Source organism: Aquarana catesbeiana, linkage group LG02 (genome assembly GCF_042186555.1).
Source record: "Aquarana catesbeiana isolate 2022-GZ linkage group LG02, ASM4218655v1, whole genome shotgun sequence".
NCBI classification, from domain to species: Eukaryota; Metazoa; Chordata; class Amphibia; order Anura; family Ranidae; genus Aquarana; species Aquarana catesbeiana.
The window spans coordinates 38,968,373-38,990,061 of NC_133325.1; the positions used below are offsets into that span (position 1 = coordinate 38,968,373).

The window sequence follows — 21,689 nt, forward strand, 5'->3', positions numbered from 1 at the left end:
GTGCCGATGACGTTGGCACATGCAAATACAGGGGATATCTCCTAAACCGTTCAGGTTTATTAGATATCCTGGGTAGCTACAGGTAAGCCTTATTACAGGCTTACCTGTAGCAAAAAAAGTGTGTTGTAATGGGTTTACAACCACTTTAAAGATGGTGGCTGCAATAAGGGATGGGGACAGCAGTAAGGGGGGGTCTGAAGTTCCTCCTTAAAAAGGAGAAGCAGCACAGTGCTGAGCTCATCTCTCTGTTTTACTTCTCCATCAGCATTCTCTATGCATTGCAGCACACCTTACTGGCTCCAATGACTGGATGGACAGAAGTCATGTGACAAAAACAGATCTCAGATATGCATTTCATCTCTGTATTTGTGTGCCCGGAGCTCCGCTTTCATTTCTGATATTGCAATCAAGCAGCAAAACGATTGTTCAAATCCCAAGTGTGAACTGAACAGTGGCAGCTGGAAACAAGACAAAAATTTTACATTTTTTATACTAAAAGATAAAACAAATAAAATAAAAAAAAATAAAATAAAAGTAAATAAAAACACACCCAAAAAGAAGTCAAATAATATTTTATTGTACAGGGTTACAGAACGGGTTTCACTAACTCACTGAGGACAGTCCGCGCTTTTAAGACAGAAAACTATATATGTCTGGACGTCCCGGTAGGAGGAGCTGTATCAGCGCACGGGCTGGAACGCCTCCGTGATCTCGCCTATTCTCCGAGGTTCTATAAAAGAAGAAGAAATAGAGAAGAAATATGAGAAAAACTACTGATTTAAAAAAAAAAAAAAAAAAAAAAAAGTATTTCAAATTTTTTTGCCCAGTCATTATTTTTACGTATATTACCGATAAAAAAAAAAAACTGATGTTTATATTGTTCAAAGTCAATGTGAGTCAGGTAAGAGTATATATTCTGCTGAAAGACACATTCACCCTGCACTGGATCTCTGTGTGCTCACCTAACATTGCCTTCTCCGTCACCAAGAACCTGCCCAGGTAAGGGGCGCCTGTGTGCAGTTTTTACCAAAATTGGATAATGCCCTTGCTATAGATCAGGGATATGCAATTAGCGGACCTCCAGCTGTTGCAAAACTACAAGTCCCATCATGCTCTGCCTCTGGGTGTCATGCTTGAGTCTTGCTATGCCTCATGGGACTTGTAGTTCTGCAACAGCTGGAGGTCCGCTAATTGCATATCCCTGCTATAGATACAGCGGGGGAAAATAATTATTATTTGATCCTCTGCAGATTTTGCACTAAGAAATAAAGGGTCTATCATAGGTGCATTTTAAATGAAAGAGACAGAATATCAACCAAAGATCCAGAAAAAAAAAAAAAAAAGGCACATGATACAAAATGGAGTTGCAGTTCAGTGAGTAAAATTAGTATTTGATCCCCAAGCAAAACATGACTTAGTACTTGGTGGAGAAACCCTTGTTGACCAGCACAGAGGTCAGATATTTCTCGTAGTTGGTGACCATTCAAGATTTTACAAGCCCATCCATTGGCCCCTCAATGCGGCAAAGTTGGCCTGTACCTTTAGCAGAGAAACAGCCCCAAAGCATAATGTTTCCACCTCCGTGCTTGACTGTAGGGATGGTGTTCTTAGGGTCATAGTCAGCATTTTTCTTCCTCCAAACACGGCGAGTCGAGTTAATGCCAAAGAGCTCAATTTTTGGTCCCTTCTGACCACAGCACTTTCTCCCAATCCTTCTCTGAATCATTTAGATGTCCATTGGAAAACTTCAGACAGGCCTGTACATGTGCCTTCATGAGGAGGAGGGGGACCTTGCGGGTGCTGCAGGATCTCAATCCATGGCGGTGTATTGTGTTACCAATGGTTTGTTTGGTGACTGTGGTCCCAACTGCCTTGAGATCATTCATAAGCTCCTCCCGTGTAGTTCTGGGCTGATCCCTCACTTTTCTCATGATCATCCTCACCCCATGAGATGAAATCCTGCATGGAGCTCCAGACCGAGGGCCATTGATGGTTATTTTGTATTTCTTCCATTTGTGAATAATCGCTCCAACAATTATCTTCTTCTCACCAAGCTTCTTGCTGATGGTCTTGTAGCCCATTCCAGCCTTGTGCAGGTCTACAATCTTGTCCCCGATGTCCTTGACAGCTCTTTGGTGTTGCCCGTGATGGTGAGGTGTGAATGGAGGAAAGAGATTCTGTGGACGGGTGTCTTTTATACACATGAGTTGTCCTTAGGAGCACCTTCTTAAAATTGACTAATAGACTAATCTGTGTACCACAAACTGTAGCCAGTCTGCGGGAGCCGGAATTATTGTTGATTGGTTGGGGATCAAATACTTCTTTTACTCACTGAACTGCAACTCAATTTATAACATTTGTATTGTGTTTTTTTCTGGATTTTTGGTTGATATTCTGTCTCTACCATTTAAAATACACCTATGATAATTATAGACCCTTCATTTCTTTGTAAGTGGGCCAATTAAAAAAAAAAAAAACCTGCAGGGGACCAAATAATTATTTTTCCCCACTGTATGTAGGCCATTTACGTACCTCCCAAAGCCTGCTAGAAAATGCTGCAAAGGTGGCATCGTCATGTCCTGCCTGGTTACTAGGATGTTTCTAAGACACTCCAGGCCAATTCAAACCAAACCGATCCAAAATGCTCGCTTTCCTGTTGCTCTGAGATCAGCGATATTGGGACAGAGGAGATCGTGGACCACACATGTGCAGGGGATTAGGAGCATGCTCCTGTGATGAGGGCAGGGGGGAAGAAACCGCTGGGAGTGTCTTAGTAATATCCTAGCAACAAAGCCTACACCTATAGTAAAAGGCGTGATCAAAATGGTGGTTAAACAATATCAACAGCAGCAAGTACTGTGAATGTGGCTCATCTTGCACATTAGGACAATAGTGACGTAAAAAAAAAAAAAAAAAAAAAAAAAAAAAAAAAAAAAAAAAAAAATAGCAGGGTGGGGGCCCTGGAAGCACAGCGAAAACTCTTAAAACTTAGGAAAAAAAAAAAAAGTCACACAGAAATACACTATATTACCAAAAGTATTGGGACGCCTGCCTTTACACACACATTAACTTTAATGACATCCCAGTCTTAGTCCGTAGGGTTCAATATTGAGTTGGCCCACCCATTGCAGCTATAACAGCTTCAACTCTTCTGGGAAGGCTTTCCACAAGGTTTAGGAGTTTGTCTATGGGAATGTTTGACCATTCTTCCAGAAGCGCATTTGTGAGGTCAAGCACTGATGTTGGACGAGAAGGCCTGGTTCACAGTCTCCGCTCTAAAATTATCCCAAAAGGTGTTCTATCGGGTTGAGGTCAGGACTCTGTGCAGGCCAGTCAAGTTCCTCCACCCCAAACTTGCTCATCTGTGTCTTTATGGACCTTTTTGTTTACACTAAACAATTTTTTTTGTATAAATGTGATAGATGACGTTATGCCGAGTAAATAGATACCAAACATGTCATGCTTTAAAATTGCACATGAAATGGCGACAAACTACGGTATTCCAAAACCTCCATTAGGTGACGCTTTAAAATTTTATACCTTTTTTTCTTTTTTAACCACCACAACACTGGACACTTTTACCCCCTTCCTTCCCAGACCAATTTTCATCGCTCTCACACTTCGAATGAGAATTGTGCGGTCATGCAACGCTGTACCCATATGAAATTTTTATCATTTTCTTTCCACACAAATAGAGCTTTCTTTTGGTGGTATTTGATCACCTCTGGTGTTTTTAGATTTTTTTCTTAGTTTCCGTAAAATTTTTTTGCAAATAAGTAATTTCTCTTCATAAGTTTTGACCAGAAAGGATGCTGCTACATTGCTTTGGTAAAACAATACACCAAATCAGTGTATATTATTTGGTCTGTGTGAAAGTTATAGAGTCCGCAATCTATGGTAGCAATGACAGATGTTGATCGGCCACCGGCAGTGATGGGGGACAGACAGATGTTTTGTGCACTATGACAGATGTTTTATGGGGACACTGAGATGTGTATGGGGACAGGGGTGACAGTGGTGCTTGGTGTACTGTTTGGGTGAGGGGGGGGTTGGGGAATATATATCGGTGACAGCTCTCTGTATAAAATCATCTTTATTTCTTTACATTATTATTTTTTTTTTCGTTATTTATTGTACTTTTTTGATCACTTTTATCCCTATTACAAGGAATGTAAACATCCCTTGTAAATAGAAATCTCTTTCATTTACCTTTAAGAAAAAAAAAAAAATATATATATATATCTTTTGCTTTTAAAGTCAAAAAGTCCTCCAAGAGCATAGAGCTGATTTGGGGCTATCTTGCCCTCGCTTGATTTCCTGCCTAGCCATCAGACCGCATCCGGGTTTACCGATTGCTCTGGTAAGCTTGGAAGTGACCGGGAAGAATTAATTAATAATTTTTTATCTTCTCTCTCTATCAAGGTAGATATATCTATATCTATCTATATATTCCACTTTTATTTTGTAGAGAACTGTCCATAGTAAAATATGGTAGCTAGCTGCTGCCATAAAACCGGTATTTAACATCAAAGTAATGACGAATATTTACTGTGGATGGTTGGCAAGTGGTTAAGAAATAAAAGCTTATGTGTGGCTTTTGTGAAGCTGTGGTACTTACAGCAATACAGATACACATCACAGTGTATTTAATTCCACTTGTCCAGTGCTCTGTACATTCGGCATAGGAGAATGGATGCTGCCATTAAAAAAAAAAAAGCAGACCTCCACCCCCCCTGCGATGGCTTTAACCTGCATCTAAACAGCCGTCTCCTCTGTTGCGTAGTCTGTATGGATCGCTTTTCAAAGTGAGGGGGCTGTCACAATGCCTGCAGAATGCTACAGATCTTACCAGCGAGAGCCCAACAGCAAAGAACAGTTTGGGACACGGCAATGAAGACCCCCCCTTAGGGATCACAATAATATTGCAATTTAACTGGGTAAATCACCTTAAAGTGGTTCTAAAGGGCAGAAGGTTTTTTTTTTAGAGAGAAAGAGAGAGAGAGAGAGAGAGAGAGAAAGGGAAAGAGAGAAAGGGGAAAGAGAGAAAGGGAAAGAGAGAAAGGGAAAGAGAGAAAGGGAAAGAGAGAAAGGGAAAGAGAGAAAGGGAAAGAGAGAAAGGGAAAGAGAGAAAGGGAAAGAGAGAAAGAGAAAGGGAAAGAGAGAAAGAGAAAGAGAAAGAGAAAGAGAAAGAGAAAGAGAAAGAGAAAGAGAAAGAGAAAGAGAAAGAGAAAGAGAAAGAGAAAGAGAAAGAAAGGGAAAGAGAGAAAGAGAAAGGGAAAGAGAGAAAGAGAAAGGGAAAGAGAGAGAAAGAGAAAGGGAAAGAGAGAAAGAGAAAGGGAAAGAGAGAGAAAGAGAAAGGGAAAGAGAGAAAGAGAAAGGGAAAGAGAGAAAGAGAAAGGGAAAGAGAGAAAGAGAAAGGGAAAGAGAGAAAGAGAAAGGGAAAGAGAGAAAGGGAAAGAGAGAAAGAGAAAGGGAAAGAGAGAAAGGGAAAGAGAGAAAGGGAAAGAGAGAAAGAGAACGAGAAAGGGAAAGAGAGAAAGGGAAAGAGAGAAAGGGAAAGAGAGAAAGGGAAAGAGAGAAAGGGAAAGAGAGAAAGGGAAAGAGAGAAAGAGAACGAGAAAGGGAAAGAGAGAAAGAGAAAGGGAAAGAGAGAAAGAGAAAGAGAAAGAGAAAGAGAAAGGGAAAGAGAGAGAAAGAGAAAGGGAAAGAGAAAGAGAGAAAGAGAAAGGGAAAGAGAGAGAAAGAGAAAGAGAAAGAGAAAGGGAAAGAGAGAGAAAGAGAAAGAGAAAGAGAAAGAGAAAGAGAAAGAGAAAGGGAAAGAGAGAGAAAGGGAAAGAGAGAGAAAGGGAAAGAGAAAGAGAAAGAGAAAGGGAAAGAGAGAAAGGGAAAGAGAGAAAGGGAAAGAGAGAAAGGGAAAGGGAAAGAGAGAAAGAGAAAGAGAAAGGGAAAGAGAGAAAGAGAAAGGGAAAGAGAGAAAGAGAAAGGGAAAGAGAGAAAGACAAAGAGAAAGGGAAAGAGAGAAAGAGAAAGAGAAAGGGAAAGAGAGAGAAAGAGAAAGGGAAAGAGAGAGAAAGAGAAAGAGAAAGGGAAAGAGAGAGAGAAAGGGAAAGAGAAAGAGAAAGGGAAAGAGAAAGAGAAAGGGAAAGAGAGAAAGAGAAAGGGAAAGAGAGAAAGAGAAAGGGAAAGAGAGAAAGGGAAAGAGAGAAAGGGAAAGAGAGAAAGGGAAAGAGAGAAAGAGATGGGGCTGAGCTGTATCTGAATGGACACACAGAGCAGCAGCTTGGCTTCCCCCATAGCAAGCTGCTTGCTGTGGGGGCAATAGGGAGGGGCCAGAGGAGCCAGCGAGGGACCTGAGAAGAGGAGGAGGATTCAGGTTGCTCTGTGCAAAACCGACACAGAACAGGCAAGTATGACATTGTTATTTTTAACCAAAATAAACAAAAACAAAAAACCAACGAGACTTTAACCACTTGCCGACCTCCGCACACACATATATGTCGGCAGAATGGCACAGGCAGGCAAATGGGCGTACATGTACGTCCCTTTGAACTTGCCACCTGTAGGGCGCGCGCGGGTCCCACGAACTCGATGTTCGCCGGCGACCTACGATTGCAGCGAGGAGAGGCAGAACAGGGAGATGTAAACAAGGCATTTCCCTGTTCTGCTTAGCAACATGACAGGGATCTACTGCTCCCTGTCATCGGGAGCACTGATCGCTGTCATGTTGTAGGTGAGCCCATCCCCCCTACAGTTAGAATCACTCCCTAGCACACACCTAACCCCTTGATCACCTCCTAGTGTTTAACACCTTCCCTGGCCAGTGTCATTCAGTGGCCATTTGTAGCTCTGATCGCTGTATAAAATGACAATAGTCCCAAAATAGTGTCAAAAGTGTCCGAAGTGTCCGCAGTCCCGATAAAAAAAAAAAAAAAAAAATTTAACATATAAAATCGCTGATCACTGCCATTACTAGTAAAAAAAAAAAATACAAAAAAATAATTATAAAAAAATGCCATAAATCTATCCCCTATTTTTTTTAGACACTACTATAACTTTTGCGCAAACCAATCAATATACACTTATTGCGATTTTTTAATATTTAGAAGAATACGTATCGGCCTAAACTGAGGAAGAAATTTGTTTTCTTATTTTTTTGGGGGATTTTTATTATAGCAAAAAGTTAAAAAAAAGATTGTTTTTTTTTTCAAAATTGTCGCTCTTTTTTTGCAAAATATAAACACCGTAGAGGTGATCAAATACCACCAAAAGAAAGCTCTATTTGTGGGAAAAAAAGGACATCAATTTTGTTTGGGTGCAGCGTCGCACGACCGCGTAATTGTCAGCTAAAGCAAGTACAGAATCGCAAAAAATGCTCTGGCCAGGGAGGGGGTAAAATCTTCCGGGGCTAAAGTGGTTAACCACTTGCCTACCGGGCCCTTTCACCCCCTTCCTGCCCAGGACAATTTTCAGCTTTTAGCGCTGTCACACTTTGAATGACAATTGCGCAGTCATGCAACACCGTACCCGTATGAAAATTTTATCTCTTTTTTTTTTTTTCCCCACACAAAATAGGAATTTCTTTTGGTGGTATTTAACAATTTGCCGCCCGCCCTATAGCAAAATGACGGCGGCAAAGGGGTTTCAATACCCTGACCGGACGTCATATGACGTCACCAGGATATCAAGCTGATGCGTGCCCCCGGGGAGGGCGCGCATCACGGCGATCGTTGTTGCGGAGGTGCCAATCACGGCTGATCACGATGTAAACAGGAAGAGACGTTGATCGGCTTTTCCTCACTCGCGTCTGTCAGATGAGAGTAGAGGAGAGCTGATCGGCTGCTCTCCTGACAGGGGGGGGGGGGGGATCTGTGCTGATTGATTGATTGATCCCCCCCGAGGATGCCCACACTGGACCACCAGGGACCCCACCAGGAATGCCACCACCAGGTATGCCACCCTAGACCACCAGGGATGCCAATGTCCACAATGGATGCCAATCAGTGCCCACACTGGGCATCACTTATTGGCATCCATCAGTACCATTCATTAATGTACATCAGTGCCACCTATCAGTGCCCATCTATGCCCACCCGTGCCGCCTATCAGTGCCCATCTGTGCAGCCCCATCAGTGAAGGAGAAAACTTACTTATTTACAAAGTTTTGTAACAAAAAAAAAAAAAAAAAAAAAACACAACCAACAACACACACACCACACACGTTTTTTTTTTCTTCAAAATTTTCAGTCTTTTTTTTATTTGTTTAGCAGAAAATAAAAATCCCAGAGGTGATCAAATACCACTAAAAGAAAGCTCTATTTGTGGGAACAAAATGATAAAAATTTAGTACAGTGATGGATGACCGCGCAATTGTCATTCAAAGTGTGACAGCGCTGAAAGCTGAAAATTGGTCTGGGCCAGAAGGCGTATAAGTGACAAGTATTGAAGTAGTGGTTTTTATTTTTTGTTAAACAAATGAAATAAAAATAAATAAAATAAGTTTGTTATAAAATTTTACAAAATTGGTAATTTTTCTCCTTCACTGATGGGCACCGATAGGTGGCACTGGTGGGCACTAAGGAGGCGCCACTGTTAGGCAGCATGGGTAGACACTGTACTGATTATCAGTGTACTGAACATGTCCCTTTTACAGAAGACAGTTATCGGCTCTCCTCTCCTCACGCTGTCAGCGAGAGGAAGGGAATGCCGATAACCCGCTTGTGTTTACTTCATTGGACACGGCTGACACGGGGGGGGGGGTCTTGATAGAATGGAACTCGAGGCAACCACAAGGGTTCGTCTGACTGAGGACCTCATCTGACTGGTCGCTTTCATCAAGTAGAAGCAGTAGATCACGGAGGGCTCGAAAGTCCTCCATAGAGAAAATGATTCAGCTGTTCAGAGATAAAACTTTATCTTGTTTGGATTGAAGATGGTCCCCATCGAAGAGAAATTTATATGCAAGATCAGGTAAAAAAAAAAAAAAAGATAAGACATCTTTAATGGCTTTGTATTTGTCAATGTTGGTTGATGGACAGAAACTCTAGAGTCCACATTTAAGGACATCCAGTTAGTTCCTGACCATCAAAAGAGGAGGGGGTAAGGTTTAATGTCATCCAGACTTGGTGATACGTCAGAAGTACTTAACATGTAGAGCCCGAGATACAACGACCATCTTAATCTGCTACATATCCAGATTCCAACAAACTGACTATGGAAGGAGCGGTATTTCACCTCCAAGCCATTTACGCCATTTCCTTTAGCGATGTACAGGATATACGGCTAAACCCTGTTATATTGACTTTCTCTTTTGCTGATAGTGTTTTTATGTATTTACTATGTTTAAAAAAAAAAAAAAAAATTTATATACTATATACCCTTTGTGGTCATGCCTAAAAAGTCCAAGCCTTCCATTCCAAGTTTTTGGCTCAAATTATAGGAGGTGGCACAGAGTACATTAACAGTATCCACAGTACCCCTCTGTGATGATACGAAATATTCTATTCAACTGGGGCTTGTTGATCAGTCTGCTCTCTACTAGGCCGGCATAAGTCATTTCCCTCCTCTCCCCTCACCCGCGATCCACAGCACACACACACACCTTTATGGGCGAAGAGCTCCGGGTGCCTCTTCATGTAGTCAAACAACTCCCGATCCTTCTTGGCGTTCCTGTAGTTCTCATATTTGGTGATGTGATACCCGAGGAAAATGCCAACAGTGGTGAAGAGTAGGTGCCTGTGCCAACCTGGAATGAGAGGGGAGGACATTCAGTACATTATGGAGGACATGCCTCATACAGTGGTGCTCATAAGTTTACATACCCTGGCAGGATTTATGATTTCTTGGCCGTTTTTCAGAGAATATGAATGATAACACAAAAACTTTTCTTTCACTCATGGTTAGTGTTTGGCTGAAGCCATTTATTATCAATCAACTGTGTTTACTCTTTTTAAATCATAATCACAACAGAAACTACCCAAAATGACCCTGATCAAAAGTTTACATACCCCAGTTCTTAATACTGTGTATTGCCCCCTTTAACATCAATTGAAGTCTTTTGTGGTATTTGTGGATGAGGCTCTTTATCTTCTCAGATGGTAAAGCTGCCCATTCCTCTTGGCAAAAACCCTCCAGTTCCTGTAAATTCTTGGGCTGTCTTGCATGAACTGTACGTTTGAGATCTCCCCAGAGTGGCTCAATGATATTGAGGTCAGGAGACTGAGATGGCCACTCCAGAACCTTCACTTTATTCTGCTGTAGCCAATGACAGGTCGACTTGGCCTTGTGTTTTGGATCATTGTCATGTTGGAATGTCCAAGTACGTCCCATGCACAGCTTCCTGGCTGATGAATGCAAATGTTCCTCCAGTATTTTTTGATAACATACTGCATTCAACTTGCCATCAATTTTGACCAAATTTCCTGTGCCTTTGTAGCTCACACATCCCCAAAACATCAGCGATCCACCTCCGTGTTTCACAGTAGGAATGGTGTACCTTTCATCATAGGCCTTGTTGACTCCTATCCATATGTAGCGTTTATGGTTGTGGCCAAAAAGCTCAATTTTGGTCTCATCACTCCAAATGACTTTGTGCCAGAAGGTTTGAGGCTTGTCTCTGTGCTGTTTGGTGTATTATAAGTGGGATACTTTGTGGCATTTGCGTAGTAATGGCTTTCTTCTGGTGACTTGACCATGCAGCCCATCTTTCTTCAAGTGCCTCCTTATTGTGCATCTTGAACCAGCCACACCACATGTTTTCAGAGAGTCCTGTATTTCACCTGAAGTTATTTGTGGATTTTTCCTATCATCCCGAACAATTTTCCTGGCAGTTGAGGCTGAAATTTTAGTTGGTCTACCTGACCGTGGTTTGGTTTCAACAGAACCCCTCATTTTCCACTTCTTGTTTAGAGTTTGAACACTGCTGATTGGAACTCTCAATTCCTTTGATATCTTTTTATATCATTTTCCTGTTTTATACAGTTCAACTACCTTTCCCCACAGATCCTTTGACAATTCTTTTGCTTTCCCCATGACTCAGAATCCAGAAACATCAGTGCAGCACTAGATGAAAGATGCAAGGGTCTGTCAGGAGTCCAGAAACTCATTGACCTTTTATACACACACACTAATTACAAGCAAACAGATCACAGGTGAGGATGGTTACCTTTAACCGCTTCAGCCCCGGAAGATTTTACCCCCTTGCTGACCAGAGCACTTTTTGCGATTCGGCACTGCGTCGCTTTAACTGACAATTACGCGGACGTGCGACGTTGCACCCGAACAAAATTGACGTCCTTTTTCCTCACAAATAGAGCTTTCTTTTGGTGCTTTTTATTTTTTGCGCTATAAACAACAAAAAAAAACGCATTATTTTTTACTTTTTGCTATAATAAATATCCCCCCAAAATATATAAAACATTTTTTTTCCTCAGTTTAGGCCGATATGTATTCTTCTACATATTTGTTGGGGGGGGGGGGAGGGGGGAGTCGCAATTAAGCATATATTGATTGGTTATGGCGGACACATCGGACACTTTTGACACCATTTTGGGACCAGTGTCATTTATACAGCGATCAGTGCTATAAAGATGCACTGATTACTGTGTAAATGACACTGGCAGAGAAGGGGTTAACCACTAGGGGGCGATGAAGTGGTTAAGTGTGTCCTAGGGAGTGATTCTAAAAGTAGGGGGCGGGGGCTACCTAGGACATGACAGCGATCACTGCTCCTGATGACAGGGAGTGGTGATCTCTGTCATGACACAAGCCAAAACAGGGAAATGCCTTGTTTACATAGGAGCTTCCCCGTTCTGGGGCTCCGTGACACGATTGCCGGGAGACTGTCGGACATCAAGCCCACCGGTCCCAGTCATGCTGTGCGCGGTGGCGGCATGCGCACACCTGCTATCCCCGGCTCTTAAAGGGGACGTACAGGTACACCCATTTGCCCGCCGACGTATATCGGTGAGCGGCGGTCAGCAAGTGGTTAATAGCCATTCAAACCAGGGGCGGATCCAGAGCCTAGTATCGGGAGGGGCACTGCCATAAAATTTTGCGGGCAATTTGTCGGGGCAATGGCCGGTGTTGGCGCTTCAATCATCACAGTACCATGGTTGATGTGGTGTCAGGATGATTGAGGCGCATTATTTATATTATTACATTGTAATGTAAAATTAAATCGTTCAACTCACTATAATGCAGAATCATTGGGAGCCCTGAGCGTGTCACTTGCTACTGTCGCCTGCCACCAGATGCAGCGTGTCACTTGCCAATGTCGCCTGCCACCAGATGTGGATTGTCACTTGCCAATGTCGCCTGCCACCAGATGTGGATTGTCACTTGCCAATGTCGCCTGCCACAAGATGCGGACTGTCACTTGCCAATGTCGCCTGCCACAACATGCGGATTGTCACTTGCCAATGTCGCCTGCCACAAGATGCGGATTGTCACTTGCCAATGTCGCCTGCCACAAGATGCGGATTGTCACTTGCCACAAGATGCGGATTGTCACTTGCCACAAGATGCGGATTGTCACTTGCCACAAGATGCGGATTGTCACTTGCCAATGTCGCCTGCCACAAGATGCGGATTGTCACTTGCCAATGTCGCCTGCCACAACATGCGGATTGTCACTTGCCAAGTTGCCAGTGGATGTGTCCCAGAGTGAGGGCGGGCAGTGAGAGATATTGTAACTCATTACCTCATGTAACTCATCAGAATATGTATGCAAAAGCATGTTGCATTGCGGCCATCTTGGTACACCCTCACTTGTCAGCAGTAAGACTAGAGTTAGAAGTCGGCAAGCGGACATCTTTATACACACACCCACTGCTTTTTCACAGTTATTTTTAACAGTAAACTCAGCTTATTTAGTGAAATATAAGTTGAGTTTACTGTTAAAAATAACTGTGATAAGCAAGACTCTGGTGGGTGTATAAAGATGGCCGCTTGCCGACTTACAAACACTAGGCTTACTGTGGACGAGTGCGGGAGTACCAAGATGGCCGCGACGCAACGTCCCTTCAGTCACATTATCAGAAGGGGAGCGGCTTCAACACCTGCCTGCTCGCTGCCTCGCTCAGCCTCAGTCACACGCCAGCCGCCCGCTCCGGGCCGGCGGCATTGATTACTCGCTCACCCGCTGGCTCAGGGCTCACCTGCTCGTATGTTCTCTGGGGGTGCAATTGCCCCCCCCCCCTGGATCCGCCCCTGATTCAAACCCCTTTGTGTCAACTTGTGTGCATGTTATCAGGCCAAAATCACCAGGGTATGTAATAATATTGCGATTATGATTTAAAAAGAGAAAACAGTTTGTTGATAGTGTTTGGCTGAAGCCATTTATTAACCATGAGTGAAAGAAAAGTTTTTGTGTTTTCTGAAAAATGGCCAACAAAAATGATAAATTCTGCCAGGGTATGTAAACTTATGAGCACAACTGTAGATGGTATAGATGTTGTCATAAAAGAGATGGGACGAAATTATGGCGGGGGGGGGGCTGGGGTGCATTGTGGGACACTGTTGGAGGTATTATAGGGAGCTGGAGGCTCTGCAACAAGCTAGGGGGCGCTGGTGGAGGTTGGGCAGAACTGTGGGGGCCGAGGGTACCGCAGAGGCTGGAGAGGCACGGTGGCATGTTAGGGGATCGGCAGCTAGCTTGGGGGCCCCTCCAGAGGTAGGGAGGCCACGGCCCTGGGATTGGGAACTGATGCTCTGGGGGGGAGGGGGGGGGTGCGAGTTGGGTTTAGAGTACTCCAGATCTGAGGGGCGCTCATACAATAAATGAAATGAAGTACAATTTCAGTCCAGGGGGCTCTAGGAGTGGGAGGATTGGGTCATCAAAATAGCTTTTTCCATGCCCTAGACCAGTGATGGTGAACCTTGGCACCCCAGATGTTTTGGAACTACATTTCCCATGATGCTCTTGTACTCAGCAGTATAGTGGAGCATCATGGGAAATGTAGTTCCAAAACATCTGGGGGTGCCAAGGTTCACCATCACTGGCCTAGACCTAAACCCCTGTGGGGGGGGCTCCCTGCAAGGCTGGATTATGAATTTCACTGGGAGTTAGGTTTATAAGAAAAATATATATATATATATATATATATATATATATATATATATATATATATATATATATATATATATATATATATATATATATATATATATATATATATATACACACACACACACACACACACCGGACACTTTATTAGGTACACCTATTCAATTGCTTGATAGCACAAATTGCTAATCAGCCAATCACATGGCAGCAACTCAATGCATTTAGACATCTAGACGTGGTGAAGACGACTTGCTGAGGTTAAAACCGAGCGTCAGAATGGGGAAGAGAGGGGATCTAAGTGACTTTGAATGTGGCATGGCTGTTGGTACCAGACGGGCTGGTCTGAGGATTTCAAAACCTGCTGATCTTCTTGGATTTTCACACACAACCATCTCTCGGGTTTAGGTTCTGTTCACATCTCCGCGTCCTGAATCACCGCAATTGGCAAAAGCGGGATGCCCGTGCGTTTCCCCCGTCAATTGCAATAGCACCCCAAACGCAGGGGGGGGCGACAATCGCAGTAAAATCACACGAAGAGCATTGTGGGAGGCATCCTTGTGGGTGACGGGCATCCTGTGATTGTATTTGTGCACTTTTACTGTGACTGTCGCCCCTTCATACGCCATGATGTGAGCGGAGCCCTACAGAGAATGGTCAGAAAAAGAGAAAATATCCAGTGAGCGGCAGCTGTGTGGAGGAAAATGCCTTGCTGAGGTCAGAGGAGAATGGGCAGACTGGTTCCATGATAGAAAAGCAACAGTAACTCAAATAATCACTCGTTACATCCAAGGTATGCAGAATACCATCCCTGAACGCACAACACATCGAACCTTGAAGCAGATGGGCTACAGCAGCAGAAGACCACACTGGGTGCCACTCCTGTCAGCTAAAAACAGGAAACTGAGGCTACAATTCACACAGGATCACCAAAATTGGACAATAGAAGACTGGAAAAACGTTGCCTGGTCTGATGAGTCTGGATTTCAGCTTCTACATTCAGATCTATCCTGCCTTGTATCACCGGTTCAGGCTGGTGGTGGTGGTGTAATGGTGTGGGGGATATTTTCTTGGCACACTTTGGGCCCCTTAGTACCAATTGAGCATCATTTAACCTCCACGGCCTACCTGAGTATTGTTGCTGACCATGTCCATCCCTTTATGACTACAGTGTCCTCATCTTCTGATGGCTCCTTCCAGCAGGATAATGCACCATGTCACAAAGATCCAATCATCTCACCACTGGACAATGAGGTCCCTGTACTCCAATGGCCTCCACACTCACTACATCTCATCCAATAGAGCACCTTTGGGATGTGGTGGAACGGGAGATTCCCATCATGGATGTGCAGCCGACAAATCTGCAGCAACTGTGTGATCCTATCATGTCACTATGGAGAAAAATCTCTGAGGAACGTTTCCAACACCTTGTTGTATCTATGCCACCAAGAATGAAGGTGAAAGGGGGTCCAACCTGGGACTAGAAAGGTGCACCTAATATAAAATAAATAATATATATATACACACACACAATATACACACACACAATATACACACACACAATATACACACACACAATATACACACACACAATATACACACACACAATATACACACACACACACATACAATATATCGGATTTCTTGATCATTTGAGGAAGTGGTATTAAAAAAAAGTGTCCCCCTTCTATCTCTGATATGACTGGAGCGCCCTCTGGTGACAACCAATTAGAACAGCCTGAAGTCCAACCTGGACTGATTACAACGTCCCCCCCCTTACTTCCTGTGTACAACTCGGGGGGGGGGGGGGGGGGGGGAATTTAGCATATTATGGAGGGGTGCAGTGTACACTATATTATGGGGGAGGGGATTGTAGTCCAGTATGGGGGAGGGGAGAAGCAGTGTACAGTCTATTATGGGGGGGTTGTAGTCCAGTATGGGGGGAGGGGCAGTATATAGTGTAACCAATGTCTCACCAGCTCAGAAGGCTGATTAATGGTTGTAGTCCAGTAGGGAGGGAGGGGGATTGTAGTCTTACCCGCGGAAAGCTGGGTAGTGGCTGTAGTCCAGTATGGAGGGAGGGGGACTGTAGTCTCACCCGTTTGGTAGGCCAGGTAGTTGTTGTAGTCCAGTGTGGACAGAGGGGGATTGTAGTCTCACCCGCTCAGAAGGCCGGGTAGTGGTTGTAGTCCACTATGGAGGGAGGAGATTGTAGTCTTACCCTCGGAAGTCTGGGTAGTGGTTGTAGTCCAGTATAGAGGGAGGGGGATTGTAGTCTCACCCGCTCGGAAGGCCGGGTAGTGGTTGTAGTCCAGTATAGGAGGGGGATTGTAGTCCAGTATGGAGGGAGAGGGATTGTAGTCCAGTGTGGAGGGAGGGGGTTGTAGTCCAGTGTGGAGGGAAGGGCGTTGTAGTCCAGTGTGGGGGGAGGGGGGTTGTAGTCCAGTATAGAGGGAGGGGGAGTGTAGTCTCACCCGCTCGGAAGGCCGGGTAGTGGTTGTAGTCCAGTATAGTAGGGGGATTGTAGTCCAGTATGGAGGGAGAGGGATTGTAGTCCAGTGTGGAGGGGGCTTGTAGTCCAGTGTGGAGGGAGGGGGTTGTAGTCTCACCCGCTCGGAAGGCCAGGTAGTGGTTGTAGTCCAGTATAGGAGGGGGATTGTAGTCCAGTGTGGAGGGAGGGGGCTTGTAGTCCAGTGTGGAGGGGGCTTGTAGTCCAGTGTGGAGGGGGCTTGTAGTCCAGTGTGGAGGGGGCTTGTAGTCCAGTGTGGAGGGAGGGGGTTGTAGTCTCACCCGCTCGGAAGGCCGGGTAGCGGTTGTAGTCCAGTGTGGAGGGAGGGGGATTGTAGTCCAGTGTGGAGGGAGGGGGATTGTAGTCCAGTGTGGAGGGAGGGGATTGTAGTCCAGTGTGGAGGGAGGGGGATTGTAGTCTCACCCGCTCGGAAGGCCAGGTAGTGGTTGTAGTCCAGTATAGAAGGAGGGGGATTGTAGTCCAGTGTGGAGGGAGAGGGCTTGTAGCCCAGTGTGGAGGGAGAGGGCTTGTAGCCCAGTGTGGAGGGAGATTGTAGTCCAGTGTGGAGGGGGTTGTAGTCTCACCCGCTCGGAAGGCTGGGTAGTGGTTGTAGTCCAGTATGGAGGGGGATTGTAGTCCAGTAGGGAGGGGGGTTGTAGTCCAGTGTGGAGGGAGGGGGGTTGTAGTCCAGTGTGGAGGGAGGGGGGTTGTAGTCCAGTGTGGAGGGAGGGGGGTTGTAGTCCAGTGTGGAGGGAGGGGGGGTTGTAGTCTCACCCGCTCGGAAGGCCAGGTAGTGGTTGTAGTCCAGTATAGGAGGGGGATTGTAGTCCAGTATGGAGGGAGGGGGATTGTAGTCCAGTGTGGAGGGAGGGGGGTTGTAGTCCAGTGTGGAGGGAGGGGGGTTGTAGTCCAGTGTGGAGGGAGGGGGGTTGTAGTCTCACCCGCTCGGAAGGCCAGGTAGTGATTGTAGTCCAGTATAGAAGGAGGGGGATTGTAGTCCAGTGTGGAGGGAGAGGGATTGTAGTCCAGTGTGGAGGGAGAGGGATTGTAGTCCAGTGGGGAGGGAGAGGGATTGTAGTCCAGTGGGGAGGGGGCTTGTAGTCCAGTGGGGAGGGGGGGGTTGTAGTCTCACCCGCTCGGAAGGCCAGGTAGTGGTTGTAGTCCAGTATAGGAGGGGGATTGTAGTCCAGTGTGGAGGGAGGGGGATTGTAGTCCAGTGTGGAGGGAGGGGGATTGTAGTCCAGTGTGGAGGGAGGGGGATTGTAGTCCAGTGTGGAGGGAGGGGGATTGTAGTCCAGTGTGGAGGGAGGGGAGAAGCAGTGTACAGTCTATTATGGGGGGGTTGTAGTCCAGTATGGGGGGAGGGGCAGTATATAGTGTAACCAATGTCTCACCAGCTCAGAAGGCCGAGTAATGGTTGTAGTCCAGTAGGGAGGGAGGGGGATTGTAGTCCAGTGTGGAGGGGGTTGTAGTCTCACCCGCTCGGAAGGCCGGGTAGTGGTTGTAGTCCACTATGGAGGGAGGAGATTGTAATCCAGTATGGCGGGGGATTGTAGTCCAGTATGGAGGGAGGGGATTGTAGTCCAGTATGGAGGGAGGGGATTGTAGTCCAGTATGGAGGGAGGGGGTTGTAGTCTCACCCGCTCGGAAGGCCGGGTAGTGGTTGTAGTCCAGTGTGGAGGGGGATTGTAGTCCAGTATGGGGGAGGGGAGAAGCAGTGTACAGTCTATTATGGGGGGGGGTTGTAGTCCAGTATGGAGGGAGGGGATTGTAATCCAGTATGGAGGGGGATTGTAGTCCAGTATGGAGGGAGGGGATTGTAGTCCAGTATGGAGGGAGGGGATTGTAGTCCAGTATGGAGGGAGGGGATTGTAGTCTAGTATGGAGGGAGGGGATTGTAGTCTAGTATGGAGGGAGGGGATTGTAGTCCAGTATGGAGGGAGGGGATTGTAGTCCAGTATGGAGGGAGGGGATTGTAGTCCAGTATGGAGGGAGGGGGTTGTAATCCAGTATGGAGGGAGGGGATTGTAGTCCAGTATGGAGGGAGGGAGTTGTAGTCCAGTATGGAGGGAGGGGGTTGTAGTCCAGTATGGAGGGAGGGGGTTGTAGTCCAGTATGGAGGGAGGGGGTTGTAGTCCAGTATGGAGGGAGGGGATTGTAGTCCAGTATGGAGGGAGGGGATTGTAGTCCAGTATGGAGGGAGGGGGTTGTAGTCTCACCCGCTCGGAAGGCCGGGTAGTGGTTGTAGGCGTTGTGTAGCACGGAGCTCATGTAGCCGATGAAGCCGAGCTGGACGGCGCCTCTGTTACATAAGGAGGGGGGTGGAAGGACCCGAGCCTCGTCCGGTACCAGACCCATCGCTCCGCGTTCCCAAGGACACCAGGGGACACCAATCAAGGACGGACGAGAGTCACGGTCCCATCCTTCCCCCGGCAACATAGACACAGAAAAAAGGTTCCTCCGGGCCCCGCCCACTGTACAGCAGTCGGTGTTGTCCCCCTCCCCGCTCAGTGTCCGCCCTTCTATAACATCCGGGTCCCTCTCTCTCTCCTGACATCATAGAATGTGATTATCAGAGGACAAAACACATTCAGTGTAAACACAGCCCACACTGACTTATGTACACATTCAATGCACCAATATAGAGGATTTTCCTAGAGAAACTGAGGGGATTCCCCCCAATATCTGGGCCTGTGGACCCCCAGGACCCTGACTATACCTACTGGCTCCTCCCAAACCCCCTTCCCACCGGTGTCCTACAGGGAGATGGTGTCAGTGGGGTGGGGGGACCACTAAACACGGGGAACAACACATCCCATTCCCCAGAAAAGACATTTTGGGGAGGGAGCGGGGTGACCTGACCCCGTTGGAAACAATTCATGGCGTTGGGCCAGCCCCAACGCCATGAATTGCAGCCACAGCCTGAGTAGAGAAGCCCGTCCCCCACCAGCATGCGGCACAGAAGGCCCTGTGCTAACAGTGGGAAAGCAGCGGTCTCTCAAAAGAAGTCCAGAACCCCACACCCCCCATCCTTACTGAGGCAGTGGCAAGCATGGGCTTTGCTGATTGCATAGCAATTGGTCAGACTCGGCAGGGGACATGTCGGACCTCTGCAGAGAGCAGGGGCGGACTGACCATTCGGGCACTCGGGCACTGCCTGAGGGCCCCATGCCCTAAGGGGCCCCATCAGGGTTGCCATCCTCAATAAAACCAGGGACAGTATGTAAAAATCTGTTTTTTTAAAAATCCCAAGATTATAGCTGCCCCGCCTCTCCAGTACCTTTTCAGTGTGTGTGTATTCTGTGTGTATACTGTGTGTGTATATTGTGTGTCTGTGTGTATATACTGTATGTGTGTGTGTATACCGTGCAGCCCCATAATCTATTGCCTGGGGGCCCCATAATCTCCTATTGCCCGGGGGCCCCATGAGTTGTCAGTCCTCCCCTGGCAGTGAGCCCCCTGTTTTCACACACAAGAGTCCTGCAACATGCTGGCAGGGGACAGGATTTTCTACTCAAGATGTGGCTGTTTTAGAAGGAAAGCAAACTGTAAGACTTGGCACAATTGGGTATTAATGGATAACATTGGGCTCACAGCAGTATAGAATCAAGGGGAGCAATGCCTCCTCCCTTGGAGGGATTTCCTCTCATTTCCTGTTTTGGCTATGAGACGGGAAGTGAAGGGAAATGGGACAGGAAGTGAAGGGAAATGGGACAGGAAGTAAGAGTAAATGGGACAGGAATTGGAGGGAGATGGGACGGGAAGTGAATGGAAATGGAACAGGAAGTGAAGGAAAATGGGACAGGAAGTGAAGGGAAATAAGATAGGAAGTGAAGGGAAATGGAACAGGAAGTGAAGGAAAATGGGACAGGAAGTGAAGGGAGATGGAGCAGGAAGTGAGAGGAAATGGGACAGAAAGTGAAGGGAGACGAAAATTGTCTCCAATGTAAATTGTAAATTGTCTCCAATTTACAAGCCGACGTCAATGCACTAATTGGGCGACTATGTGGCAGATGAGGTTTGATGTTGATAAATGTAAAGTTATGCAGTTGGGGGCTAAGAATATGCATGTATCATACATGCTAGGGGGAGTACAACTGGGGGAATCAATGGTAGAGAAAGATCTGGGGGTTTTGGTAGATCATAAGCTTAATAATAACATGCAATGCCAAGGTGCGGTTTCCAAAGCAAGCAAAGTCCTTTCTTGTATTAAGAGAGGTATGGACTCCAGAGAGAGAGAGATATCATTTTGCCCCCTGTACAAATCATTAGTAAGACCTCATCTGGAATATGCAGTTCAGTTTTGGGCTCCAGTTCTCAAAAAGGATATCGGGGAACTGGAGAAAGTGCAGAGAAGGGCAACCAAACTGATAAGAGGCATGGAGGAGATCAGCTATGAGGAAAGATTAGAGGAACTGAATTTATTCACTCTTGAGAAGAGGAGATTAAGGGGGGGGTATGATCAACATGTATAAATATTTAAGGGGTCCATATAGTGAACTTGGTGTTGAGTTATTCACTTTACGGTCATCACAGAGGACAAGGGGGCACTCTTTACATCTAGAGGAAAAGAGATTTCATCTCCAAATACGGAAAGGTTTCTTCACAGTAAGAGTTGTGAAAATGTGGAATAGACTCCCTCCAGAGATGGTTCTGGCCAGCTCAGTAGATTGCTTTAAGAAAGGCCTGGATTCTTTCCTAAATGTAAATTTAACTGGGTACTGACATTTATAGGTAAAGTTGATCCAGGGAAAATCCGATTGCCTCTCTGGGATCAGGAAGGAATTTTTTCCCCTGCTGGAGCTAATTGGATCATGCTTTGCTGGGGTTTTTCGCCTTCCTCTGGATCAACTGTGGGTATAGGATTGTGTATATGGGATTGTATGATATTATTTTTTATTTGTTTATTTTTATGGTTGAACTAGATGGACTTGTGTCTTTTTTCAACCTGATTAACTATGTAACTATAAAATGGGACAGAGAGTGAAGGGAAACAGGACAGGAAGTGAAGGGAAATGGGACAGGATGTGAAGGGAAATGGGACAGGAAGTGAAGGGAAATGGAACAGGAAGTGAAGGGAAATGAGACAGGAAGTGAAAGGAAATGGGACATAGATGTCAA

General features: G+C 45.8%; 1 protein-coding gene and 1 long non-coding RNA gene across 2 annotated transcripts; both read right to left on the minus strand.

The window, feature by feature from the left end:
- Positions 1 to 555: 555 nt before the first annotated feature.
- Positions 556 to 19,044, minus strand: NDUFC2 (NADH:ubiquinone oxidoreductase subunit C2). The gene is made up of 3 exons (XM_073612807.1): positions 18,788 to 19,044; positions 9,599 to 9,742; positions 556 to 730 (listed from the first exon to the last, which is right to left on the minus strand). The coding sequence occupies exons 1-3, from the start codon at positions 19,005 to 19,007 to the stop codon at positions 681 to 683; spliced, it is 414 nt and encodes a 137-aa protein (XP_073468908.1). The 5' UTR covers positions 19,008 to 19,044; the 3' UTR covers positions 556 to 680.
- LOC141126817 (uncharacterized) lies at positions 10,927 to 11,335 on the minus strand. Its single transcript, XR_012241450.1, has 2 exons — positions 11,162 to 11,335; positions 10,927 to 11,058 (listed from the first exon to the last, which is right to left on the minus strand). It is a non-coding gene; the product is annotated as an uncharacterized lncRNA (long non-coding RNA).
- Positions 19,045 to 21,689: the final 2,645 nt, after the last annotated feature.

Excerpts from the sequence above, each read along its gene's own strand:
- NDUFC2 (XM_073612807.1), bottom strand. The coding sequence starts at position 19,007 with ATGTTGCCGGGGGAAGGATGGGACCGTGACTCTCGTCCGTCCTTGATT. Across the intron at positions 9,743-18,787 it reads CTACCCGGCCTTCCGAGCGG|GTTGGCACAGGCACCTACTC; the intron begins GTGAGACTACAA and ends CTCTCATTCCAG. Across the intron at positions 731-9,598 it reads GGAGCTCTTCGCCCATAAAG|AACCTCGGAGAATAGGCGAG; the intron begins GTGTGTGTGTGT and ends CTTCTTTTATAG.